Source organism: Tachyglossus aculeatus, chromosome 17, assembly GCF_015852505.1.
Source record: "Tachyglossus aculeatus isolate mTacAcu1 chromosome 17, mTacAcu1.pri, whole genome shotgun sequence".
Taxonomy (NCBI): Eukaryota; Metazoa; Chordata; class Mammalia; order Monotremata; family Tachyglossidae; genus Tachyglossus; species Tachyglossus aculeatus.
The window spans coordinates 50833012-50855960 of NC_052082.1; the positions used below are offsets into that span (position 1 = coordinate 50833012).

Sequence of the window (22949 nt, forward strand, 5' to 3'; positions counted from 1 at the left end):
TTATGTAAATGTCCACAGTAGCTAGAATGGTTCTGTAAACACCCAGTGGGGGCTAAATCTATATTTGTTGATGATGATGTACTTGAATCCAAAAATATTTGTTTATCAATAGAAATTCACACCCTGAACCAAAACGGAAACCATTCCAGCATCTGGCTGGTTTTCCTTGGGCTGTTCTCACATGATTAGTAGCTCTCATATTCATCATACAAAACAACTATCATATCTATGAATTGTCAACTAGGTATCAAACAAACAGTCTCTTTATCCAAGGTTTCTTTCTCCCTTTCTTCCAGGGACTGTTTCGTCATCCAAACGTACTGGGATTCCAGCTCCTCGGGAACTTTCGGCAACAATCTCGAGAGAGAGAGCTGTGTTGCGTAGTTCCCCCAGCACAAGAAAATCAGTCCCCAGTCCAACTTCTTCTGGTACACCCACCCCTACCAAACACCTAAAGAGCTCAGCCAAGCCCAGACAGGAGAATGAAGCTGGAGACAAGGCAATTCTGGAATCCCAGATTCGGGAACTCTTGGCAGAGGCCAAAACAAAAGATTTTGAGATTAGCAAACTCCAAAGCGAACTGCAGAAATGCAAAGAATTATCGACTGCAGACATCTCTGGTGGGGCTTCAGATCAAAATGTAGATGGGCTCGCTGATATGGACCCTTTAATAAGAGCTCTTCAAGAAAAGAACAGGACTTTTCAAAAGGAACTTGCCAGTCTGGGAGAAGAAAACCGGACCTTGAAAGAAAAACTGATTTACCTAGAACAGTCACCGGTCTCGGAGACTACAACAAGCAATTGCGGCGACAGCAGCCTCCAAACCCCTACCACTCAAGAGTCAAGTTTTGGGAGCCCAACCAAGAATCAGTTGCCAGGAGAATCAGATGAATACCAGCAGCATGTGAATGGAAACGCACTGCAAACACCAGGTTCTTCAAGCAGTGATGTAACCAAGGCTTCTTTGTCTCCTGATGCATCCGATTTTGAGCATATTGTTGAGGCTCCTTCTAGGCCCTTATCATCCAACAGCAACCCTTTCAAGAGCTCCAGATGTTCCACCAGTGGAAGTTCCCCCAATAACATCAGTGAACTATCTGTGGCCTCCCTTACTGAAAGGATCCAGAAAATGGAAGAAAATCACCACAGCACGGCAGAAGAGCTGCAGGCCACTTTACAGGAGTTGTCAGATCAACAGCAAATGGTGCAGGAATTGACCACTGAAAATGAGAAGTTAGTAGATGAGAAGACTCTTTTGGAGACATCCTTCCATCAGCATCGAGAGAGGGCAGAGCAGCTAAGTCAAGAAAATGAAAAGCTGATGAATCTCTTACAAGAACGATCAAAGAACGAGGAAGCCGGTGCTCAAGATGGGAAAGTCCTTGAGCTGGAACACAAGTGTACGGAGATCCTTGAAAAGGCACAATTTGAGAGGGAGAAGCTGCTCAACATCCAACAGCAGTTAACCTGCAGCTTGCGGAAAGTAGAGGGGGAAAACCAAGGTGCTTTGGAGATGATCAAGTGTCTGAAGGGGGAAAATGAGCAGTTGACTGGGTTTCTAGAATTGGAACGGCAGAACAACAGTCTGACAGCCAAGTCGTTGGAGGAGTGTAGAGTCAACTTGGAAGGGTTAAAGATTGAGAACGGGTCTCTAAGAGCTCAGCTGGATAGCGAGAAACAGAAAGCGGCGGAGATCAATGCGCTAGGAAATTCAGCCGATAGTTCCGAGGTCCATGAGATGTTGAGAGTGGCCCGGGCTGAGAAAGACCAACTAGAGCTGTCGTGCACTGAACTCAAGCAAGAACTACTAAAGGCAAAAAGTGAAATTAAACAAGTTCAAGGCCTATTGGCCAAGGTAAGGAAAACACTGCTTTTATCTGTCTCCTCTTTTACCCCACTCCCCTGTTCTCCTTTCCAATTTATCTGACCAACCCCAAACCTGGAATCACTTTCACTGTTCACTTCCTTTACTCCTATTACCTCTGCAGGTGGGGACTGAGGGAGAAATTCCTGGAGCCAAACTGATCAGGCCTGTTGCAGATTCCCACCCTTGTAATACAAATCTGTGATACAACGAGGCTCTGACCACTGTCATTGTTATGTTTCTTCTTTAGTTGACTCTTTAGGCCTACATTGCAGGCATCGCGTGTGACGTCTCCAGTTGCTCTCTGTTTCACTTTGGCTTGTGTCCATCTATCACATCTGAGCTCTAGTCCTTAAAAGCAGCCTTAGAGGAGGAGACACCCCTCCTCTTCCTGAAACTGAACACCTCCGTCAGGGCTCTGGGGCCTAATCCTCAAAGGAGAGTCTTTGGATTCCACAGTGAAGGTGGGTGAATAGAGCACAGGCCTGAGAGTCAGAAGGACCTGAGTTCTAATCCCGACTCCTCCACTTACCTGCTTTGTAACCTTGGACAAGTCACTTCACTTCTCTGGACCTCAGTTCCCTCATCAGTAAAATGGGGATTAAGACTGTGAGCCCCATGTGGGACAGGGACTCACAGATTAACTTGGATCTACCCCAGCACTTAGAACAGTGCTTGGCACATAGTAAGGCTTAAGAAGTACCGTAATTATTATCCCCACCACTCCCTTCAAACTGCTCTCACTAGGTGACTCCTCCTGGCCTGGGCTTAATTCTAACTGGGAGAAATATTTGGATTCTTCTGGTCAGAATGTCAAGAGCAAGTGCAGAACAGGAGGGATTTAAGGATCCAAAGCTCTTGCTGATACTTCCCCTGGGATATATCTTGGATTTGTCCCTTCCTCTCTGTTCTACAACCAAAACCTTGGTTTAGATTTTAAAAATATCAGGTCACAGCCTCCCTGCCAGTGTCCAGCCTCTTTCCCCTCCAATTTCTCCCTTTAAAAAGTGAGAATGAGCTTCCCTCAACTGCAGTTTTGATCATACCACTTTTCTCTTCATTGGCTCCCAGTTCCCTCCTGCACTGAAAGAAAACTCCTGTTCATGGACTTAAAAGAACGCCTTTGCTATCTCCCATCCCCATCTCTCACTTCCTTCCTCTTTTCACTTCACCCTATTCCGGGTGCCATGTGGTAGCCAAGCAAACCTTGCTGTTCTCAGACCATGTTTCACCTTTTCCTGCCTCCAGTTCTTCTGACTTTCCATTTCTCTATCCTAGAGCACACTTCCCCTTTTCTCCTTCTGTTGAACGCAATCCCTTTCCTTCCTTCAAACTTTGCAAAAGTCTGACCATGTCCACGAAGCCTTTCTAAACTAAACCCACTTGCCTCCCGTAAAACAGTCCAGCCCTTTATCCTTTCCTCTTCCTCATGATGCTTTTTGGAGCTGTAATTGTTCATCCATCTTTTTGTTAGTCATCTTTCTAGATACTTATAAAAGTCTTTTCTCTCCATAAGTTTCTGGAAAGCTGAGTGTGTATGCCCTTTCTCCTTAATATCGTCTCATAATCGCACGTAAACTCTGCTCTATTTGTAAAAGACTCTCAGTAAAGGTAATTGAGTGCTTGACTAGAAAAAAATGGCCAAATTACTGAACTGTAAATATTTAACCAGAAAATAAGCATCTAGGAAGTAGAATTTAAAATTATATTCAAACAAATAAGCTTAAAGTATATTCTGAGACGTGAGACTATGTGGGAATGCTTTCCGGTTGTCTGACTCTGCCAGCTCAGTTGTGTCAGATATGATGTATTAGGGGAAATGCCAGAGATTAAGTTTTATTTACATATTTCCAGAAAAGAGATTGCTCTGATCTCTTTTCGTCACAACCAGGTTTTCATTTTACTTCATGACGATCACTCTTTGAGTTGTTCTGAGTGCTCTTTGGGCCAAAGGGTGGTAACTCTTTCCTTGTGGACAAGGAGAATGGAAAAATCCCCTCAGATTAATGCAGCATAATCTACTAATCCCAGGATTTGTAGCAATGTCTGGAAGATTCCCTTGGTGAAATCGATAGACCCTTTGTGAATTTACGGTTTTGTTTCTAAGACCAGTAAGGCTTTATATAATTATTGGATGTCAGTTCCACTAAAGAAAAGCACTGTAGCTGATGGTAGTCAGAACATCCTGCAGCCTCATTCAGGGAGCTCTATCATTTTTTTTTTTAAATTAAAAGCCTGGTTCAAAGTGACTGCCACAGAGTGCCTCAAACAAGCTTCCCTTATCCTTTGCTTCTTCCAAAGATGTGTCCCCTGAGTGTTGGGATCAAAGATGTGGCTGGAAAAAGGTATTTGGGGGCATATTTAGCCTCAAGGCACATATCTTCCCTTTCCCCAGCCAAGAGTCATTATAATGAAACCTTTCCCCACGTGTTCTAATATCCACAAAATTTTCCTTTTCTACTCCCTCCTCTTCTATTCTTTTCTTCTCTCTTCAATACTCTTCCACTCCATCTTTCCCCAAAGCCACAGACTCCATCCCATCTCTCCCTCCCCTGAGCTTGGCACCACTGCCCATGCTTATTGGGTAGTCCAAGAGTGCTAGGCACAGCAATTTTAATTTAGTTTGTTGATGAAGATCAGCAAGTGATTAAAGTTACGTGATGCCACTGACTAATAACATAAGAAATAGTGATACTGGGTTAGTACCAATGGACTTTTTAACATGTTACTCCATCTCTGACAATAGTAACGGGCTGCTTGGGGAAATCGTGTATGATGATAGACTTCCTGGAAATCCATCCAAATGGTTAGCTACCATAATAATTGTGGTATTTATTAAGTGCTTATTATGTGCTAAGCACTGAAGTAGATGCAAGATAATCAAGCCACACACAGGCCCTGTCCCTCATGGGACTCACAGTGAAAGAGATAGAAAGAGCAGTTGTCTTATCTCCATTTTACAGATGAGGGAACCAAGGGACAGAGAAGTTAATTGACTTGCCCAAGATCACACAGCAGACAAGTGGCTCAAGGAGGACTTGAACCCAAGATTTCTGGTTCCCAGTCTTTTGCTTTTTCTGCTAGACCATGCGCTGTTCACAGCATCCATCTAGCATCCCTAACATCCCTCTAAGTGACCGATTGAGCCACTTGTCCATGAATTTATCCAAACGGCTCTTGAACCTGCTGAAATTTTTGGCCTGCTCAACTTCCTGCAGTAACAAATTCCATATGTTTACCACCCGCTGTGAGATTATACTTGATCTGGCAGAATCATCAGAGAAACCATAGAAATGCAGATAATAAAGTGTACAGTTCTGTGAAAATTGGCTCTATTAACTCCGTTTGGAAACAGGCAACAGAAATAAAATAAACAAAGGGGAAAAATTAGAAGACATTCCAGGAGGTTATAAGTAGTTTTGTACATTGCCAGAGTTTCAGTGTTTATTTGATCAAGTGACAGTTGCAAGGCTATTTTTTTAGGATTGAAGGGCAGGCCAAAAAGTTTGGCAATGCTCCTAGGTACTTTCTTCTCTGACTAGGATAGGTCTTTTTGGACTGGTGGGATTTCCTCTGTATTTTTCAAACCCTGTTAATGTGATAATACCCTCATACCAAGAGATTTCTGATTTGTATGAATGAAAATGCTGAGGGTCAGTGATCCACAGAAAGGTCTTTATAACTTTTTTTTAATATGACAGTATTAAACTTTTTTTAGCCTTTTGACTCAAACTCTTTCTAGCTGGAGAGTTTATTGTTTCTTTCCTGATCCAGAAAGTTGTCAGAGAGCAACTTGATTCACTGGGCAAACCCGTGATTGGCATCTCCTGCAGTTGCCATCCTTTAGCTGGGAGAGGGCACCGGGAGGAAAAAAATTGGATCTAGCTGGTAACGGGAGAAAGATCATGCCGAAAAGCACCTCACAATTTGAAAGATTTAGAAAGCCAGATGTGTTTTCTGATGGTGGCAAGACTGAAAAGAATAGAGTAGAGGAGGTACCCGACTACATTAAATTACCATGGGGTCCGTACTTAGTGTAGAGTAACTGAAAAACTGAATTCTCACAACCACCCAGTGGAGGATGGCACTTACTTATGGCCCAATTTTCCAGTTGCTTAACTCTTCCATTATCTAATTGTCAAGCACCTTTGTATCACCTTTTTTGAGAGAGAACTTCATTTCCACAGGTTCCAAAAAACTTATCCTTGCGTTTGCATACCTGCAATGCACATATCAGACTAAATGAGCAGTAAACAGAACAATCACATTACTCATCTTTGGGAAGACATCTTAAATGCACAGCTGCAGAGAAAGAGTTAACTCACAAGAGTCAGCTTCAGCATCCAGAATCAACTAGGCAAAAAATCCTAGCTGAAACAAGGATAGTTGGGCTAGCTAACATCTGGGAAATCTTGGAAGAGAGCCATTGCTTCATACCTTTACTGCTAACATTTCGGAATTTTAATGAACCTCCAATCAAGCGGACATAATTTCCCCTCCCTCTCCAGTAATTATTACCTTTAGCTGCTAAAGGAATGCCAGCAGTTTCTAGCAAGCACACGTTCACTCAAGCCATACAAAAACTGTGGAGAAAACTTGTGGGAAGAGAGCCATTTTCTCAAACTCTCAGGGGACTAGAATTTCCTGCCATGTACATTCTCTGTAGAATTCTTGGGGAAATTGTAAATTTTCTTTAGAAATTTAAGTCCTCATTACGTACTTCACTCTGTCACTTCCAGTAACTTTTGATGGTCTTTTGGATGTCTCCCGGAGGGAGTCTGTTGTAATTACCCATTGTTTTAAAAACCTTCATTTCATAATGCTTAATCTAAAATTTTTCTTAGCTTCAGGCCATCCATTTCATTTCCTCACAGATGATTCATTCTGAAAGAGCCAACTCAGCTGTGGAAAGTGTTGAACTCAAGCTTATAAGGAAATCGGTTGGATAGGGTGTTGCAACTATTTATAAAAGGGATTAGGAGTTTAGGATGCTCTTAAAGCCTAGAAGCAGGAATTTTTGCTTTCTCATTGTCACCCCAGGGCGGTGTAGTGTCATCATGGAAGGAAAGTGAGAAGGGCAGGGTTAGAAGCTGAGGTCATCCCTTGAATCTGAAGGCAACTTAGTATCGCTTCCAGGAATGTACCGGAGGTGAGACCTTACACGGACTAAATCTGGGATCCCAGCAACGTCCTGCTTCTGGCCTGGAACACCCTCCTTCTTCATTTCAGACAATTACTCTCCCCTCCTTCAAAGCCTTATTGAGGGCACATCTCCTCCAAGAGGCTTTCCCCGACTAAGCCCTCCTTTCCTCTTCTCCCACTCCCTTCTGCATCACCCTGACTCACTCCCTGTATTCATCAACCCCTCCTAGCTTTACAGCACTTATGTACATATATCTAATTTTATTTATTTACACAAGTGTCTGCCTCCCCCTCTAAACTGTAAGCTTATTGTGGTCAGGGAATGTGTCTGTTATATTGTTGTAATCTCCCAAGTGTTTAGTACGGTGCTCTGAGCACAGTAAATATTCAATAAGTAATATTGAGTGATTAAGAAAAATGCAGTCCAGGTTCAGCAGATGGACTGAGGTAAAGAACCAGGAGCTGGATTAGAGGGATTTATTTGGAAACATTAGTTAGAAAACATATGCTGTCTGTGTCTGTGCTGCAGCAGTAGGCATAATTCCAACTCCTCTTGTTTTCCAGTAGTCTCTCTGGACTTTGTAGGAAACTCACTGAAACAGCCAGCTTTTCATCCTCCTCAAGAATTGTTACACCAATTTTCCTTTACAGTCCATGTTTTTCATGGTAATAATAACTGTGGTATTTGTTATGCACAGAACTAATTAAGATAATCATATCAGACACAGTCCCTACCCCACATGAGGCTCACAGTCTAAGAAGTAGGGATAATGGGGAAATTGAGGCCCAAAGAAATTAAGTGACTTGCCAAGGGTTACACAATGGACAAGTAACAGAGGTGGAATTAGAATCCACGTCCTCTGATTCCAGGCCCGTGCTCTCTCCATTAGGCCACACTGCTTCTCCCCACCTAAAAACTACATTTTTTTCCTTTCAAATGTGCTCTTTTTGCAATTCTACCTGGTGGATAAAGTACTTGGAGTTATGATGTGCAAATATGATGTGACCTCGGGTAAGTCACTTAACTTCTCTGTGTCTGTTACCTCATGTGTAAAATGGGGAGTAAGACAGGGATGTGGGACATGGTCTGTGTTCAACCTGATTACCTTGTATCTACTTTAGCTCTTAGAACAGTGCCTGGCACACAGTAGGTGCCTAACAAATACCTTAAAAAAACAATAATTGGATCCTTCTTCCAAATGCCTACAACTTTTCTCACTTTGTTTATTGTTCTATAAAGCCTTTCTTCTGCCCAACCTTTATATAGTTACTCCATTGCAACTGTGGGTATCCTTGTTCATCCATCCCCCTCATAGGTTGGATAAACTTGAATCTAGTGCATAGCCCTGCTTCTCACACATTTAACACACAGGTGTGTGTATATATGTGCTGCATGTGTGTGAGGATCAGGCCATTTTCGTGCGTGTGTGTGTTTGCATTTTAAGGGATGTGGTCCCCTCAATAATGTACTAGCCTTTAGTAATTCTTCTTGTTTGCTTCCAGCTCTGCAGTGCCATGGGCAGTCTCCCTCAATTGCCATCAATGGAGGTGGCCTATCGTAGGGAAGCTGATCAGGGAATTTTGATAGATGACAGTCTGATTATTAGCTGGTCGGCCCCCTAGCCGTTACGGAAACAGAACTGGACAACTTCTGGTTCAGTATTTTTGTTTTTATTTCAAACATTCAGCCTCCCTCTGTCTTGGCACATATAGTGCTCTGCACACAGTAAGCGCTCAATGAATATGACTGAATGAAATACGATTGAATTAATACCGCCGAGTTTCTCAGCTTAGAAGCGACACCAGTGTTCACAGGGGCCTGGGAGGGAAATGCAGAGACTTTGTAAAAAGTTGGGGGAACGGGGGAGTCGTACCAGACCCTGGAGAAATTCCCCAGTTTTGGGGGAAATTGGTCAGACTTTCGTAAAATATTGCGCTGTGGGCTCGGTGATTCGCATGCACCGGCAAGTGAGTCTCAGTGCCTGTATCACCAGAGTTGTCCGTGGTCACTCCAGTTGTAGTGAAATCTCAAGTTCCAGAGCTACTATTAGAGTGCTGCCCTTTACTATGAGGGTTCAAATTTTTAACATCTATAGCCAGACTGAGAGAAATGCACCCATAATTCTGTTGTATTACACTCTCCCAAGCACTTAATACTGCGCTCTGCACATAGTAGAGCCATCATTATTATTATTATTATTACCCACAATAAGCTTATATTCTAGAGAAGGAAGACAGACATTAATATAAATAAATTATGGGTATAATAATAATAATGGCATTTATTAAGCGCTTATTATGTGCAAAGCACTGTTCTAAGCGCTGGAATATGAACACAAGTTCTGGGGGAAGGGCGAATAAAGAATGGAAGTCCAAGTGCAAGGCCTGTGCACTTCCCCCTTCTAGACTGTGAGCCCGTTGTTGGGTAGGGACCGTCTCTAGATGCTGCTAACTTGTACTTCCCAAGCGCTTAGTACAGTGCTCTGCACACAGTAAGCGCTCAATAAATATGAATGAATGAATGAATAGTAGTCAGAAGGTCATGTGTTCTAATCTTGACTCCTCCACTTGTCTGCTGTGTGACCTTGGGTAAGTCACTTCACTTCTCCGTGCCTTGGTTACCTCATCTGCAAAATGGGAATTCAGGTGGTGAGTCTCATGTGGGACCCAGACTGTGTCCAACCTGATTTGCCAGGGCTTAGTACAGTGCCGGGCAAAGAGTAAGCACTTAACAAATGCCCCAGTTGTTGTTGTAATTATTATAATTATTTTGTGCTCAATAAATACTATTGATGGACTGACTGGATAGGAAATGTGCACATTGACCGTATAATACCGTTCTCTATTCAAATATGCAACCTCTGAGCTGTACTGCCACCTATGTTTTTTAGGAAGCAGCACTAACGAGGAATTCAGCTGCTTTTAGTCAAGAAATGCTTTCAGTTCCATCTCCATTCATAGTCCAGCTCTTTTCGGTCGATCATTTTTCAATCATACAAATGTTGCTTCATTTCTATACTGAAATTTACCTGCTTTCTGTCAAGCTGTATGTTGCGGTGTAAAAAAACCTGGAGCTGGGAGTGGACAACTGGTGTCAAGTTCCAGTTTAGCCACTGGCCTGCTGTGTGACTCTAAGCCAGTCACTTAACCTCTCTGTGCTTCAGTTTACTCAACTGTAAAATAGCCTGGGAATAAAAATAAGGATGTTATGAGGACAAAATGAGATAACGTTGGAGAGCACTTTGGAAAATAGAAAATACTATTCCAATACTAGGTTATTAAGCAGCCCGTTTGGTTCCCCCTTGTTTTCCAATCAATTTTCTTCTTTTTGTTAGATTATTACATGTTATTAGTACAGATTCCTAGTATATCTTTATAGAGAATGATAATTTGGGGAATGGAGGGGATGCTTAAATACCTTACAGTGATTTCTTTTGGAAAGAAAATCGAAGATATCTCATTGCTCAATTGCTTGTTATCAGAGGAAACCTCTCCCTTCCATAGACTCTGCGTGATGCAGTGTCTAATTGAAATATGGGGACTAGATTTTTTACAGAGCTGTGTATCCAAATGGTTGGTAGTGTAAGGAGACTGGGGAGGTTAGTAAATAGATCTCACCGGCTTGGGAGGCAGCAAACTAAGTGGGTATTAGGAAGATGTCAGATAACTGTAATTATGGAAGGGTTTCGAGCTCTCTGACTTTAGCAGTGCTGTGTAAATCTAAGGAATTATGATTGTTATTTTAGGTGTTATACTAAGATTCACTCATTAAACTTCTCCCCTTTAAGGTGGGAATAGTCAGAAAAGACAATTCTGGCTGTGCAGCACAGTGGACCAGAGCTATTTATAATTTTAATAATTTTGTTTTGTCTATTTGTGGAGGCAGGACTGAAGATTGTCCTTTTCAAGGATATCAGTTTTCTGCTGGAGATATGTTTAGGGATGTGTGTGGGGGATTATCCTTGATTCCTCCCCATTTTGCCACCTCCATATCCGGTCTGTAGCCAGTAGCTAACGCTTCTTCTTCTACAAAATGTCCAGTAACCACCCTTCGTCTCCATCCAAAGTCTCCACTCTAGACTGTCAGCTCATCGTGGGCAGGGAATGTACCTCCCAATTCTCTTATATTGTACTCTCCCAAGCACTTAGTACAGTGCACTGCACACTGTAAATGCCTAATAAATACGATTGATTGATTGATCTGAAGTGCTTCCATGCTAGTCTGGGGACTTGACGTATCCTGAGATCACATCTCTTCCAGGAAGATTACATTGAGTAATCTCTAATCATCTCACCTCATATCTCCCAACCGCTCCCTCCACCCTTCCGCATCACCTAAGCACTTGTTACTACGATCTCCCAGAACTTCTTTCTTACACTTATCTACTATACTCTGTTATTTACCCTATCTGTAATGTAAGTGTCTTTCTCTCCTGCTTTATAAAAAGCTCCTCGAGGGCAGGGATTGGGTCTTCTAACTGTTTTATTCTCTACCAAGTTCTTCGTAGTGCGCTCTGCACACATTAGGGGCTCAGTAAATGCTGTTAATGATGATGATGACTTTTGTTATTATAATTAACTGGGGGTTCCTCCCCCCTCTTTCTAGGTGGAGAAAGAGTGTAGTCATTTAAAGGAACTCTGTGATCGCCAGACTGAACAGCTGAGCAGAACCAGTCTGAAACTGCAGGAGAAAGCCTCAGAGAGCGATGCAGAAATCAAAGACATGAAGGAAACCATATACGAATTGGAAGACCAGGTGGAACAGCATCGAGCAGTCAAGTTGCACAATAACCAACTCATTAGTGAACTTGAGAGTAAGTGGAACAGAGCACTGAGATCTACGGGACAAAATAGGCAGGAGGGGTACTAACAGGAAAGAAGGCAGTTAGGAGCAAGGTGGTTAAAAGTAACGGAATTTCCACTCCTCAGACTCTCCCCACTCCACTCTCCAGTGCACATGACGGGATTTTCCAGTCAGGATTTCTGAGTCAGTGTATCATTAGGATAGTCATCCACTTGGCCTGGAAGCCATAGGCTGAACTGAGTGACCTTCTATGATTCTGTGAAGTCAGATGCCAGAGATAGTTGGGATCTGACTGAAAGCGAAGTAGGGCTTAAGCAGGAGGGGAATGGACAAGATGAGTAATAGAGTCTACTCCATTTTAAATTTTTTTGAGTAAATGCACTGTCACCAGTGTTGATAGCTGGTTTCACATTAGCAGCCTGTTTGCCTAAATACACACACACATGCTCACACACCCATTTCAAAAATTATACTATTGATGATGAGATCTTATGATACAAATGGCCTAAAGACCCCTCCACACACATGCGCACACTCACACACCACGCACACCCTCATTTTCAAAAGTGATACTATTGACAATAAGATCTTGTGGTGCAAATGGCCAAAAGACCAATTTGTGACAAACAGATGCTGCCTCATTGCCTGCACTCAAGAATAGGTGCTTGCTGTATTAATGGATTTGTCCCAGTACAGTAGCTTCATATAGTAATGTTCAAAAGCACATCCTCGGGAGTCCCAAATGCCAGGCCCTGGCATAGTTCTAGATGACATTTTAGAGCTGAGTCTTTAGCTCAAATCTCCTGTATTAATGTGATGATCTTTCCGATTACATGACCTTGGACAAGTCATTTAACTTCTCTGAGCCTGTTACCTCATCTGTAAAATGGGGATTAAGACTGTGAGCCCCATGTGGGACAAAGTGATCACCTTGTATCCCCCCAGTGCTTAGAACCGTGCTTTGCACATAGTAAGTGCTTAACAAATGCCATTATCATTGTTATTATTATTATTATTAGCCCTGAATTTATCAAACCCTAATGGAGTAGAAGCAAGAACACGTTAGTGTGCTCTTTTGGTGCCCAATTGCCTTCCCCAAAGACATCACCTCTCTAACAATTCTGTCTAACTTGGGTTTTTTTTTTTCCCCAGGTAGTGTGATGAAACTAGAAGAACAAAAATTGGACCTGGAGAGGCAGCTGAAGACCATGACTAAACAGATAAAAGTAGGAGTCTTGATACTAATAGCCTCAGCACAAGGAATGCTTTCTTTAACCAGGGTATTAGGGACTTATTTTAATTCGAGTCATTCAGCAATCATCTTTACTAATTTTTTCATTGTTGTTCCTTTAAGCCCACCCCAGCACCTCTCTCTATCTCATGGGACTCTGAGCAACAGGACCCATAAACTAGTATAAATTAGTGGTAAGAGTGAACGGGACTTGGATTATTGTTTTCCATAGGTGTCAACCCTTTCAGGATGTCCTTGACCCCTTGAAATTCCTGCCTCCAGGTGAGCCTGACATTGTTTGTAGGAACAGGAAAACAAAACTGTTGAAATGCAGTTAGAATTCTTGGTGGCTCCCCCACAGCCATGGCTGAAAAGTTCAGGGCTTGGCCTGACAAACCCAAATGTTCTGAAAAGGATACCGTGCCTTTTAATGGCTGCAAGGCAATCTGAATTTTTAGGTGAAGCAATAGAGGCCCTGCTTCAGAGTGACCTTGTCTTAATCAGGAGCAAAAGGGAAATACTGTCTGATGATTACAGGTCCTTCTTTATTTTAGTTTTGTCTTCTCACGAGCTCAACTCAGAGCATACCTTCCTTCCTCTCTACAGCCCAATTTTAGCTCTGAAGTGGATAGACAGTAGGAGAAGAAGGTGTGTTTAAACCTGCCCAAATTGGAGTGTGTTCCACTTTGGGACAGCATGGTCCATCCCCTAACCTCACAGACTCCATGCACTAGCTAGCTGTTGTGCAGGGCTTTTCCCATGCAGGGCTCTCCCCAGACTCAACTGAAAAATTTATATCAATAGATCCAGAAAAAAACTAATGATTTTCTAATAACTTTAATGCAAGCCCAGGTTGTTAGAATGGTTGTATGTTTTTTCAATGAACTACTTATGTTGCTTGAGAAAATTTGAAGAAGTACTCTGATACATTTTTAAGTTGAAAAATGATTGCAATTCCGTATGGATAATTTAGCTTTTTGTTAACTCATTAGCTCAGTGCAGGCCTATTCATTGGATTTGTCTTACTTAAGCGATTCATGACTAGGGTCCTGTGCTGAAGTGGCAGGCAGTCTAAATTCCATGCCTCTCCCGTGGACTCACTCCTGATTCGTATCTACCATCTTCAGGAAGAGACAGAAGAGTGGAGGCGTTTCCAAGCTGACCTGCAGACGGCCGTAGTGGTAGCCAATGACATCAAGTGTGAGGCTCAACAGGAGTTACGTACTGTGAAGCGGAAGTTACTTGAGGAAGAGGAGAAGAGTGCCAAGCTGCAAAGAGAGCTGGAGGAAGTTCAAGGCGGCAACAGGTTAGTTGTTAGTAGGTGCCCGCTCTTTCTGCCTAAGGGGACTAATACACACCTGGACAGTGCTTTGCATCTAGCTTCACAGCAACTTCTATTCATGCATGTTTCCTGGATTTTTTTTCCCTTTAGGATATCTTCTCTGTTGTTTTTGTTCTATCGTGAACTACCCAAGTGACTGGATTTTACATGGCCCATGCATTCCTCAGCCAATAAATCCCCTCTAAAATACAGTGGGAGTAATGGGTAACATGGAGTGAATTGTTGGGTTCTCTTCTCCCCTTTGTGTGCAGGAAAGAATCAACCAAGTACTGTTTTAGTTGGGAAGCCGAGAAACGATTTCATTTACTCTGATCATTCTCTCCATTTGGGAGGAGTCTCCAGTTTACCCCACCCTGGAGGAAAGAAGGATGCAGCAGACAGCACCATTCCATGCTACCTCAGCTGTCTGCTGCAGCCAATGCCCAAGTGATGGTCACTTCAAGGAGAATCCATCAGCAGCATAGCTGCCGGACTGGAGAGCTGTTGGATTTACTGAAAGCAGCTCCTACCCCTGCCCTTTGCTGAACCGGGTTACCCATGCATGAATTGGGGAAGGGACTGTACAGCATCTGTCCCACGGGGGTCCTCTGAGTTAAGGAAGCCTTCAGAACAGCCCATTCCCTCTGCACTTAGTGGCAGACAGGCTCATTTGTGTGGAAGTAGGATTGTTTTGAAATATGACTGTTCTGTAATATTTCCTTGGGCTTTTCATAACCCTCCTACCATTGGATGTTGAATTTGGACCTTAGAAATTGGAGGCATTGTCACCAAAAAGCTCTCTTCTCCCTGAGAAAACTGGTAGTGAGACCAATTAGAAGCAAAGAGTTGATTTCACTTGAAAAAATAAAATGGATCTTAGGATGTTGTAGGTTTAAAAGGAACAAATAGAATACCTGCATTTTAAGTTGAGTCCCCAACCTGGAACACATGTTCTTACCTCAGGATCCTCAATATGAAGAAATCATTCTGAGTTGGTAGAAACGTGCCTTTCATCTTTAAAATATTGACTGCTTCATCCAGTAGGATGTTAGATCTCAAACGGTGAATTATGGTGAGCTACTTGCAGTAGTCAGGGTATTTTGTGATTTCTAGTGTCCAGTTCGATCAACCAATCATTGGTATCCAAAGACGTGGTATAGGTTTTGTTTTGAGCCCTTAGATCTAATCACGATGGGATGCCCACTCTCATGACGTTAGCCCTCAAGATTGCTTTTGTTTCCTTGTGTGAGCCTACTTCTGTCACTGAATGTCTTTGTTGTGTAAATCTACACCAAGTAGATGGATTCTAGTGTAGGATCGAAACCCCTTCTCATTTCCACTAGTTGATAGTAACGCTACGCAGGAATATAAATTTCAGTTTTATCCAATTCCTAATTGATGTCCTAATACGTTGGGGGGGGACTATTCTATGGTTTGCTCTTATATACGTCTACCTTGCCGTTTGCTTGTCCGTCTGTCTAGTTTCCCTTGTTTGTTCCTTGGAAAACGAAACCAGAAGTCAAAGCCTACAGTGTCTAACATAAGCTTTCTTAAAGAGGTGGATGGTGAAAGCCTACTGTCATTATAATAGTCAGATCACAGGACTATCTGAGACTCCAAATAAGTTATTATTTGGACAGTCTCTTGAATAACAAACAATATAGGAGAAATAAAATGAAATAGCTTATGCCTTTAAATTCTGCACTATGATTTAAAAGGAACATCGACTGTTTAGGGCCCTCCCCTTATCCAACCGTCAGTACTGAGAAAGAAGACTTCCCATTGGATCCCCAAAGGCCTTTCTCTGAAACCACTTCCCAGACCTAGCAGTGTACTCCTCCTATGAGACAGTGATTTTTGACCTCAAACCTCAGGAACTGACACAAGCCTGGAACACATAACTTTCCCCAAATCTGTTAAGTATCAAAGTGTCACTTGTGTTTCATTGCATTGAGCAGCTGGGCAGAACAGCAGACAATCACCGGGGACAGTTTCCTATCTGATTTCAAGCTCCAGTGGCAAATGCCCCTTCCAAGGAGTTTGCTACTTGAAGGTTGTTGGATGATGGCTCGGCCACCTCCTGAGGCTCATGGGAACCTACTACATAAGCAAGAGTCGAAGCCAACTTTCATCCCAAAAGGTGCTGCTGCTACTTAGTCTTTCCATGTTGGCTGACAGTACTTAGCGAAACTTAACTTTAACATTCATCTAATTAGAAACGAAAAGTTATTCTTGGTTCAGCAAGAGCCAAAGAACTGGCAGAAATGTCCTGATGAGGTCCTCCAAGCACAGCCGAAAGAAGGTAAGAGCCTCGGAAAAACACCTGAAGAACCAGAATTAACTGTTTAATTCATATTCGAATTATGACAACATAAACATTTGGGGGGAAGATGGTAACTTTGTAAAGCTGGGGATAAGCTGGGGAAGGAAAGGTACTGAAATATTTGGACATGTAGATAAATTAAGTTTTGTTAGCAAAATGTAGCCTCCCTTAACCAAACTGCAAACATTTTCACAGTGTTTTGGATAACATTTTGCTACAGAGATTAAAGTTAGACTTACACTGAAATGAACTGTGGGACACCATTTTGCCAATCCCTGGTGGTTTTAGGCAGTGCCGGAACTGGAGGAAAGGAGACCCAAGTGGGGCCAGGGGTTCAGACGAGGCCCCGCAGTTGCCCAACCAATGTGGCCAAAGTCTCCCCAGAGGCCCCAGAGCAGGGCTGCTGTTGCCTCCATCTGAATCCTACTGCGGTCAGGACAGGGATCCCCACCTGGAGGACATGCTGCCCTAAAGCCTGGAGAGACCCCAAACTGGCTCCAAAGCGCTCTCCAGCCCAGGCAAGATTTCTGCTACAGAGAAGTACTGCCATTCTGAGGTGGAGCAGAGTCCGTATTCCCTCCGCCTTCCCCAGGCCCGGAGCAGTCTCTGACTCCCAGCAACAGTGTAGAGGAGTGTAAGGGCAATGGTGAAGGAATGGAGCTGGGGCTAGAGTCACCCCATTAGAGAACAAACACAGTGTCATGGCCCTAAGTAAGCCGCATCCAGAGTTCCATCTTGGCTGGGGCGGGGAATTTTATTGCTGGTGTCAATGCTGGTGACTGCTTTCCCCATCAGCCAAAAACAATGTAGGATGTACTTCTCAAGCGCTTGGTACAGTGCTCTGCACACAGTAAGTGCTCAATAAATACGATTGATTGATTAACAGCCCTGTCCCTCTCCCTGGCGTCAACTCTCCCTCCAGTTCTCAGTGTTCCATGGGCTGTGGCTTCCAAATATCCAATTAGAGAGCAACCAATAATTCCGTAGTTTGTGGTTGAACAAAGGATCCAAACTATCTTACGCATAGAGGACTTTGACCTTTGAGTGCCCTGACCCAGAAGCCCGGACAAGCCAATGGAATGGAGGCAGCATTGAAAGTGAACAAGGGCCAGGCATTTATGAAAGGATGACATAATGACTAGATTTTTGAGTTCTGGTCTTTATGGCTCATTATTCCATTTTAGAAGCACTGCATTTGTTCCATTTTTTGAATGAACTACACTTGACACATATCCATTAAGAGAGATTTGAAGGGAGAATGTTTTTCCACACTATATTAGAAAGTAACTCCCCAAGAGCAAGTATCTGAGATTTAAAATACGAAGCTAAATTGATATACTTTTGTACTCTTCTTCCTGCGATCACTGCAATCACTTCTGTAATGCACAGCATGGCAGTATGTTTTTTTCTCTTGGAATTGAGCTTTTAACTTGTTCGTGAACGTATGTATTAAGCCCTAATGTCAGTTTGTATGTGCTGATGTGCTGCTGCCCTTCAGTGTCTCTTTTGCAGCTGTGATGTTTGACGGAGCCTTAAGCAGATACTCCGATGTCACTTAAAAGGGAAATACTAAAGGGGTCAAAGTCATTGGTCACTTGGCCAGATACACGTATATCAGCTCTTTTGATGAACAGATCTGTGAAGTGAGAGCCCTGACCAGAGTAGTACTAGGTAGTTGAATACTCACTGTGGTGTCAGACACATCATAATGAGCGGAACTCAGACAAGAAAGTCTAACTTTTTTATAAGGAAAAAGCAAATGGAAATTTCAATGCCGCAAGTTTCCAACTCCTTTAATCATCTCAACTTAGAGAGCAGAAGGTTTCTTTCCCGTGATCCTTACTTTTTTGTGATTTTCTTTTGCATTTACATTTATAATAATAATAATAATAATGGCATTTATTAAGCGCTTACTATGTGCAAAGCACTGTTCTAAGCACTGGGGAGGTACAAGGTGATCAGGTTGCCCCATGGGGGGCTCACAGTCAATCCCCATTTTACAGTTGAGGTAACTGAGGCACAGAGAAGTTAAGTGACTTGCCCAAGGTCACACAGCTGGCAATTGGCGGAGCCAGGATTTGAACCCATGACCACTGACTCCAAAGCCCGTGCTCTTTCCATTGAGCCACGCTGCTTGTATACCTTCAGGCCTATGGCTCTGAAATCTGTGGATGGCTTTTATTCTCCACCTCACCCTTCACAGTGTAATCACATATCAATAAAAGAAGTTTTGGGCAAATCTGCAGCTGTGACATAATGAAGTTTTCCTTAGTGTTGAAAGCGAACCCAATGAAACTGGAGTTATTTTTTTCCATCTTCTTTCTGAATATGTGGAATTTTAGGACAATAGAGGGCAGCATTATCCACACTAGTGTTTGACTAGCTGGACTAACTTCCGAAATGCTGCCCTGAAGTGCACCTATTCTTTCCTTTCCCTGCCAGTGTAAATGTGATCAATGGTGGGGGCTTGGTGGAGAACGCTGGGTAATCACATTTTGAAACCTTCTGCAATTACTCGATTTCCCTCTAAAAGCCTTCAACTTTATAGAAAGTGTAGAGGGTAGAAGGAAAGCCAGGGGATTTCCAGAGCACCTGTAAAATTCTCAACTGTTCTTTTGTTTACTAGAAAAAATGTGATTTAGTTTAACCTTTTCATTTGCATTCTAGGTACAACCGTATCATATATAACTTCTTTCCCATCCTTTCCCCTCCCATTTCTCTTTGTCTTCACAGCTCCTTGGTCACTGCCAGCTAGCACAGTCCTGGAGGAAGATAAAACCCGATCTGATTTTGCCATGACTGGACACCTCAGCTGCTTCTGCCTCCAACGAAAATCTTTATAGGAGAAAAACAGTTCATTCTAAGATTCCAGTTTTATTTGCCTATGAATTCCGTTGCATCACCCGTTGTGGTTGCAGTTTATTTCCCTTAATTCTGTAGTGGAATTTTGACCCAGATGGTCAAAATCCTTGGCTTCAAAGAATTTCTTAGAAATATCATAAGGCTTTCATTTTGAGGAGAAAACAACTGCAAATACATTTAGCCCAAAAGAAAATTTGTGCCACAAAGTTGAAGGATCTGAAACAGCGTAGCTTAGCAGTGAAGTGAGGAGTCATTTCAGTGAAAATCGTCCTGTTTCCTTCAAGTGAAGGAAAATGCCTTCCGTGAGAAATTCAGTAATTTTTGGACATATTCTTGAAATTCTTTCTTTAAAATAGTCACCAGGAGAATAAAGTTCCGCTGTACTGTGAAGTTTCTCCAATAGGCATCCCCTAAGGATCCAATCCAGCTACAAAACAGTCGAGAAAGGTCCTGACTGCTCGGGGGAACTTGCTTTGTACCTCTGAACTTTTTAACCAAACTTTCATAAAGTGGCTTTTGTCCCACTAGGTGGCAATGCCTTGCTCAGAGTAGAGTAAGCTTGGAAACTTTTGACCTTAAATATATCTGGATGTCTGCTCTTCTTTACCCAATTCAGGATCTTTCAATGAACTAAGATGTTCCACCCTCTACATACAGACTGAGAAGCCTAAAAAGGAACATAATGGCAAATGGCAAAAAAAAAAATGAAAAACTTTTTTTTAACTGTCAAAAGGAATATTAGGGATAGAGGAATTTTAACGATGGGGCAAGCTTTCTGTGAGTGTCAGGATGACCTGAGTACTTATCAGGAGAGCGCTAGGTGGGCATCCAAAAGCACCATCTTTTCCCCGGCCCCATCTCTCTCCACCACACCACTATTCTAAGCTAAGAAAAAATGTCCTGATAATGTTAGAGAAGCAGTGTGACCCAGTGGAAAGAGCCTGGACTTGGGAGTCAGAGGACCTGGGTTCTAATTCCAACTCTGCCACTTACCTGCTCTGGGACCTTGGGCAAGACATTTAACTTCTCTGTGCCTCAGCTTCCTCATCTGTAAAATGAGGATTCAATACCTGTTCTCCCACCTACTGAAGACTGTGAGCCCCTTTGCGAACTGATTATCTTGTAGTCATTTATTCAGTCATATTTATTAAGCACTTACTGTGTGCAGAGCACTGTATCGAGTGCTTGGGAAAGTATCTACCCCAGCACTTAGTGCTTGGCACAAAGCACTTAACAAATGCAATTACTATTATTAATTATTATTATGTTCAGGAGGAAAGCTTGCACTACAAAGTAGAGGCACATTCACATATGCCGGGGATGCCAAGAAAAAGCAGACTGTGGGTTGAGTTATCCCCTGGGTAGTGAGGGAAGATTCTTTTAACCGTAACTCAGGTGAAGCTAATGTCAGGGGGACCTCGAGCCTTGCAAGAAGAACCCTCCTTGATGCTGAGAAAGACCAAAAAGGCACTAACCCACTTGCTTATGGGTCTCAGGAGCTGTCTGAATTTGCGCTCAACTTCCAGGCATGTGGTCTCTACCATGTCCTCAGGATAGGAGCATCCTAAAGGACCTAAGGCAAGGGAGAAGGGCCAAATTCTTATTGAGCCAAACAAAACCGGTATCTTCAGCACAATTGTGAGCAGTCATTGCATTTCACACATGCTTTATAGCCCTCCTTCATTTTTTTCTGCATCTGCTACTGTTGAACATTCTTCTATGTAAAAACATATATTAAAGTGCTAAATAAATGTGTTATCGTTTAGAAGAATCTGTTGCATACTGTTCAATAACCAGTGTCCTCTTTTCTGTGTATCAGAGGGTGGATATGGCTTTTATTTTATCTGAAATTTTTTAAGGGAAGAGAGGGCACCTCATCTCTCAAGCTATTTAAACCTGGTCGGAAGTAGGAAGTTTGAGGTAGGGGACATTCAGTATTGATAGTTCAGACATGAACTAGATGAATGTCTTCCATGACTATTGGATCAAAAATGGGTCCTGCAGCTCAGAAGAGTTAAAGTAAGAATGAGACGCGTCATTTTTCTGATTTCTTCTTGTAACGTTTGAGGGTGACAGTAAAATAGAAGTTGTGATTTTTATGTTCTAGAGGTGTTGTAAGATTAATGGGTTAAACGTTTATTTAAAGTGTATATCTGAAAAAGCTATTACTCTTTTGCTTAACGTTGTGTTTCAAGGAATAAATTAAGAGTGTCAACCAGGTTATAACTGTCCCCAATTGCAGCCTCCACATTTTAAGGAAATGTGGAGAGGTTCCAAATAGAGAGATAACCAAAATTGAACTACATTAAACCTTTTGAATAAAGGAGGTACACAGTTTCCTTCTGCTAATACCATCTCTAATATATCTGAGATATCTTCCCAGTGCAGAGTAGGCCTAATTTTTAAGGATATGTTAATTTTTTGATGCATTTAATAGTGATTAGTGCCTTTCAGTTTCTGTGTATCATTTCTGTGTGTATCCCATTATTCTGAAAATATCTGTAAAACCTCTTTTATAGGCTGGAGTACTTTTGCACTTTGCGATCATTTCAACTGAGGGCAGAACACTGTTCTAGGTGCTTGGAAGAGTACAGTAAAAGTTCAAGAAATGGTTCTTCCCCTTGAGAAACTGGCAATCTAATGAGGTCAAGAAGTAATAATTTGCTGATATAATGTAGAATTATTATCTCAGGTCTATGAAGAGTGGACATAGTCAAAAATATATAGTGGCTTCAGTAGGACCAGTTGTTCAGCTAGTGAGCAACATATTCTCCTTTTTTCAAAATATTTGTCTCCCTTGCTATTCCGAAACTGTTCAGTGGTGGGTCAGTCAGTAGTCTTAAGGATTAGTTAAACCAGTGAAATTATTTTATCCTTAAATATTTTCCACTGTAGTTTTCCAGTTTTGTTTTGGTTTTATTAAACTGAACCAAAACCCATTAAACAATTGGAGGGATTTTTTACCACAAATCATATACAGTTTTCCTAAGTGATTATGCATAACCTTAGTGTACTGGGTGTCCTTTTTCTCTGTGCCTCTGATGGACAAACTATCCCTGAAGTTGAATCCATTGCAATAATTAATTGGTATTTCCACTGGATATCTTAGAATGAAAATGCTATTCCTGTCAGATTTCAGAGTCAGGTGTCACATAGGCCATGTGAACTTCCCAGTTCATTCGTTTTGCCTGTGAAATTTAGGGAGGCATTGCTGTTTGGAGGGGATTAGAATCAGTTAGCAAAGTGCTGGCTTTCTCAACCTGGGTATAATCCATCCAGTTTTCCTCCACTCATCATTAGTTTTTCCAGAGAATTGAATTAAATTGATTTCCTTGAGCCATCTCCCTTGAAGGAGATGGCCTTCGTTTCAATAGACATTCTTGGCATACAAGATGTCTTTTG

General features: G+C 42.3%; 1 protein-coding gene across 5 annotated transcripts in view; it reads left to right on the forward strand.

The window, feature by feature from the left end:
• Window positions 1-22949, forward strand: part of SPECC1 (sperm antigen with calponin homology and coiled-coil domains 1) — a 177731-nt gene that overhangs the window by 103897 nt on the left and 50885 nt on the right. For 4 of the 5 annotated variants that reach the window (XM_038759917.1, XM_038759916.1, XM_038759915.1 and 1 more), the window contains 4 exons: window positions 297-1855; window positions 11613-11820; window positions 12963-13036; window positions 14169-14347. In XM_038759917.1, the coding sequence (XP_038615845.1) occupies window positions 297-1855; window positions 11613-11820; window positions 12963-13036; window positions 14169-14347 (2020 nt within the window). Of the gene's footprint in view, window positions 1-296; window positions 1856-11612; window positions 11821-12962; window positions 13037-14168; window positions 14348-19418; window positions 20506-22949 lie in introns of those variants that run through there. The other variant, XM_038759919.1, reaches the window with a different exon arrangement.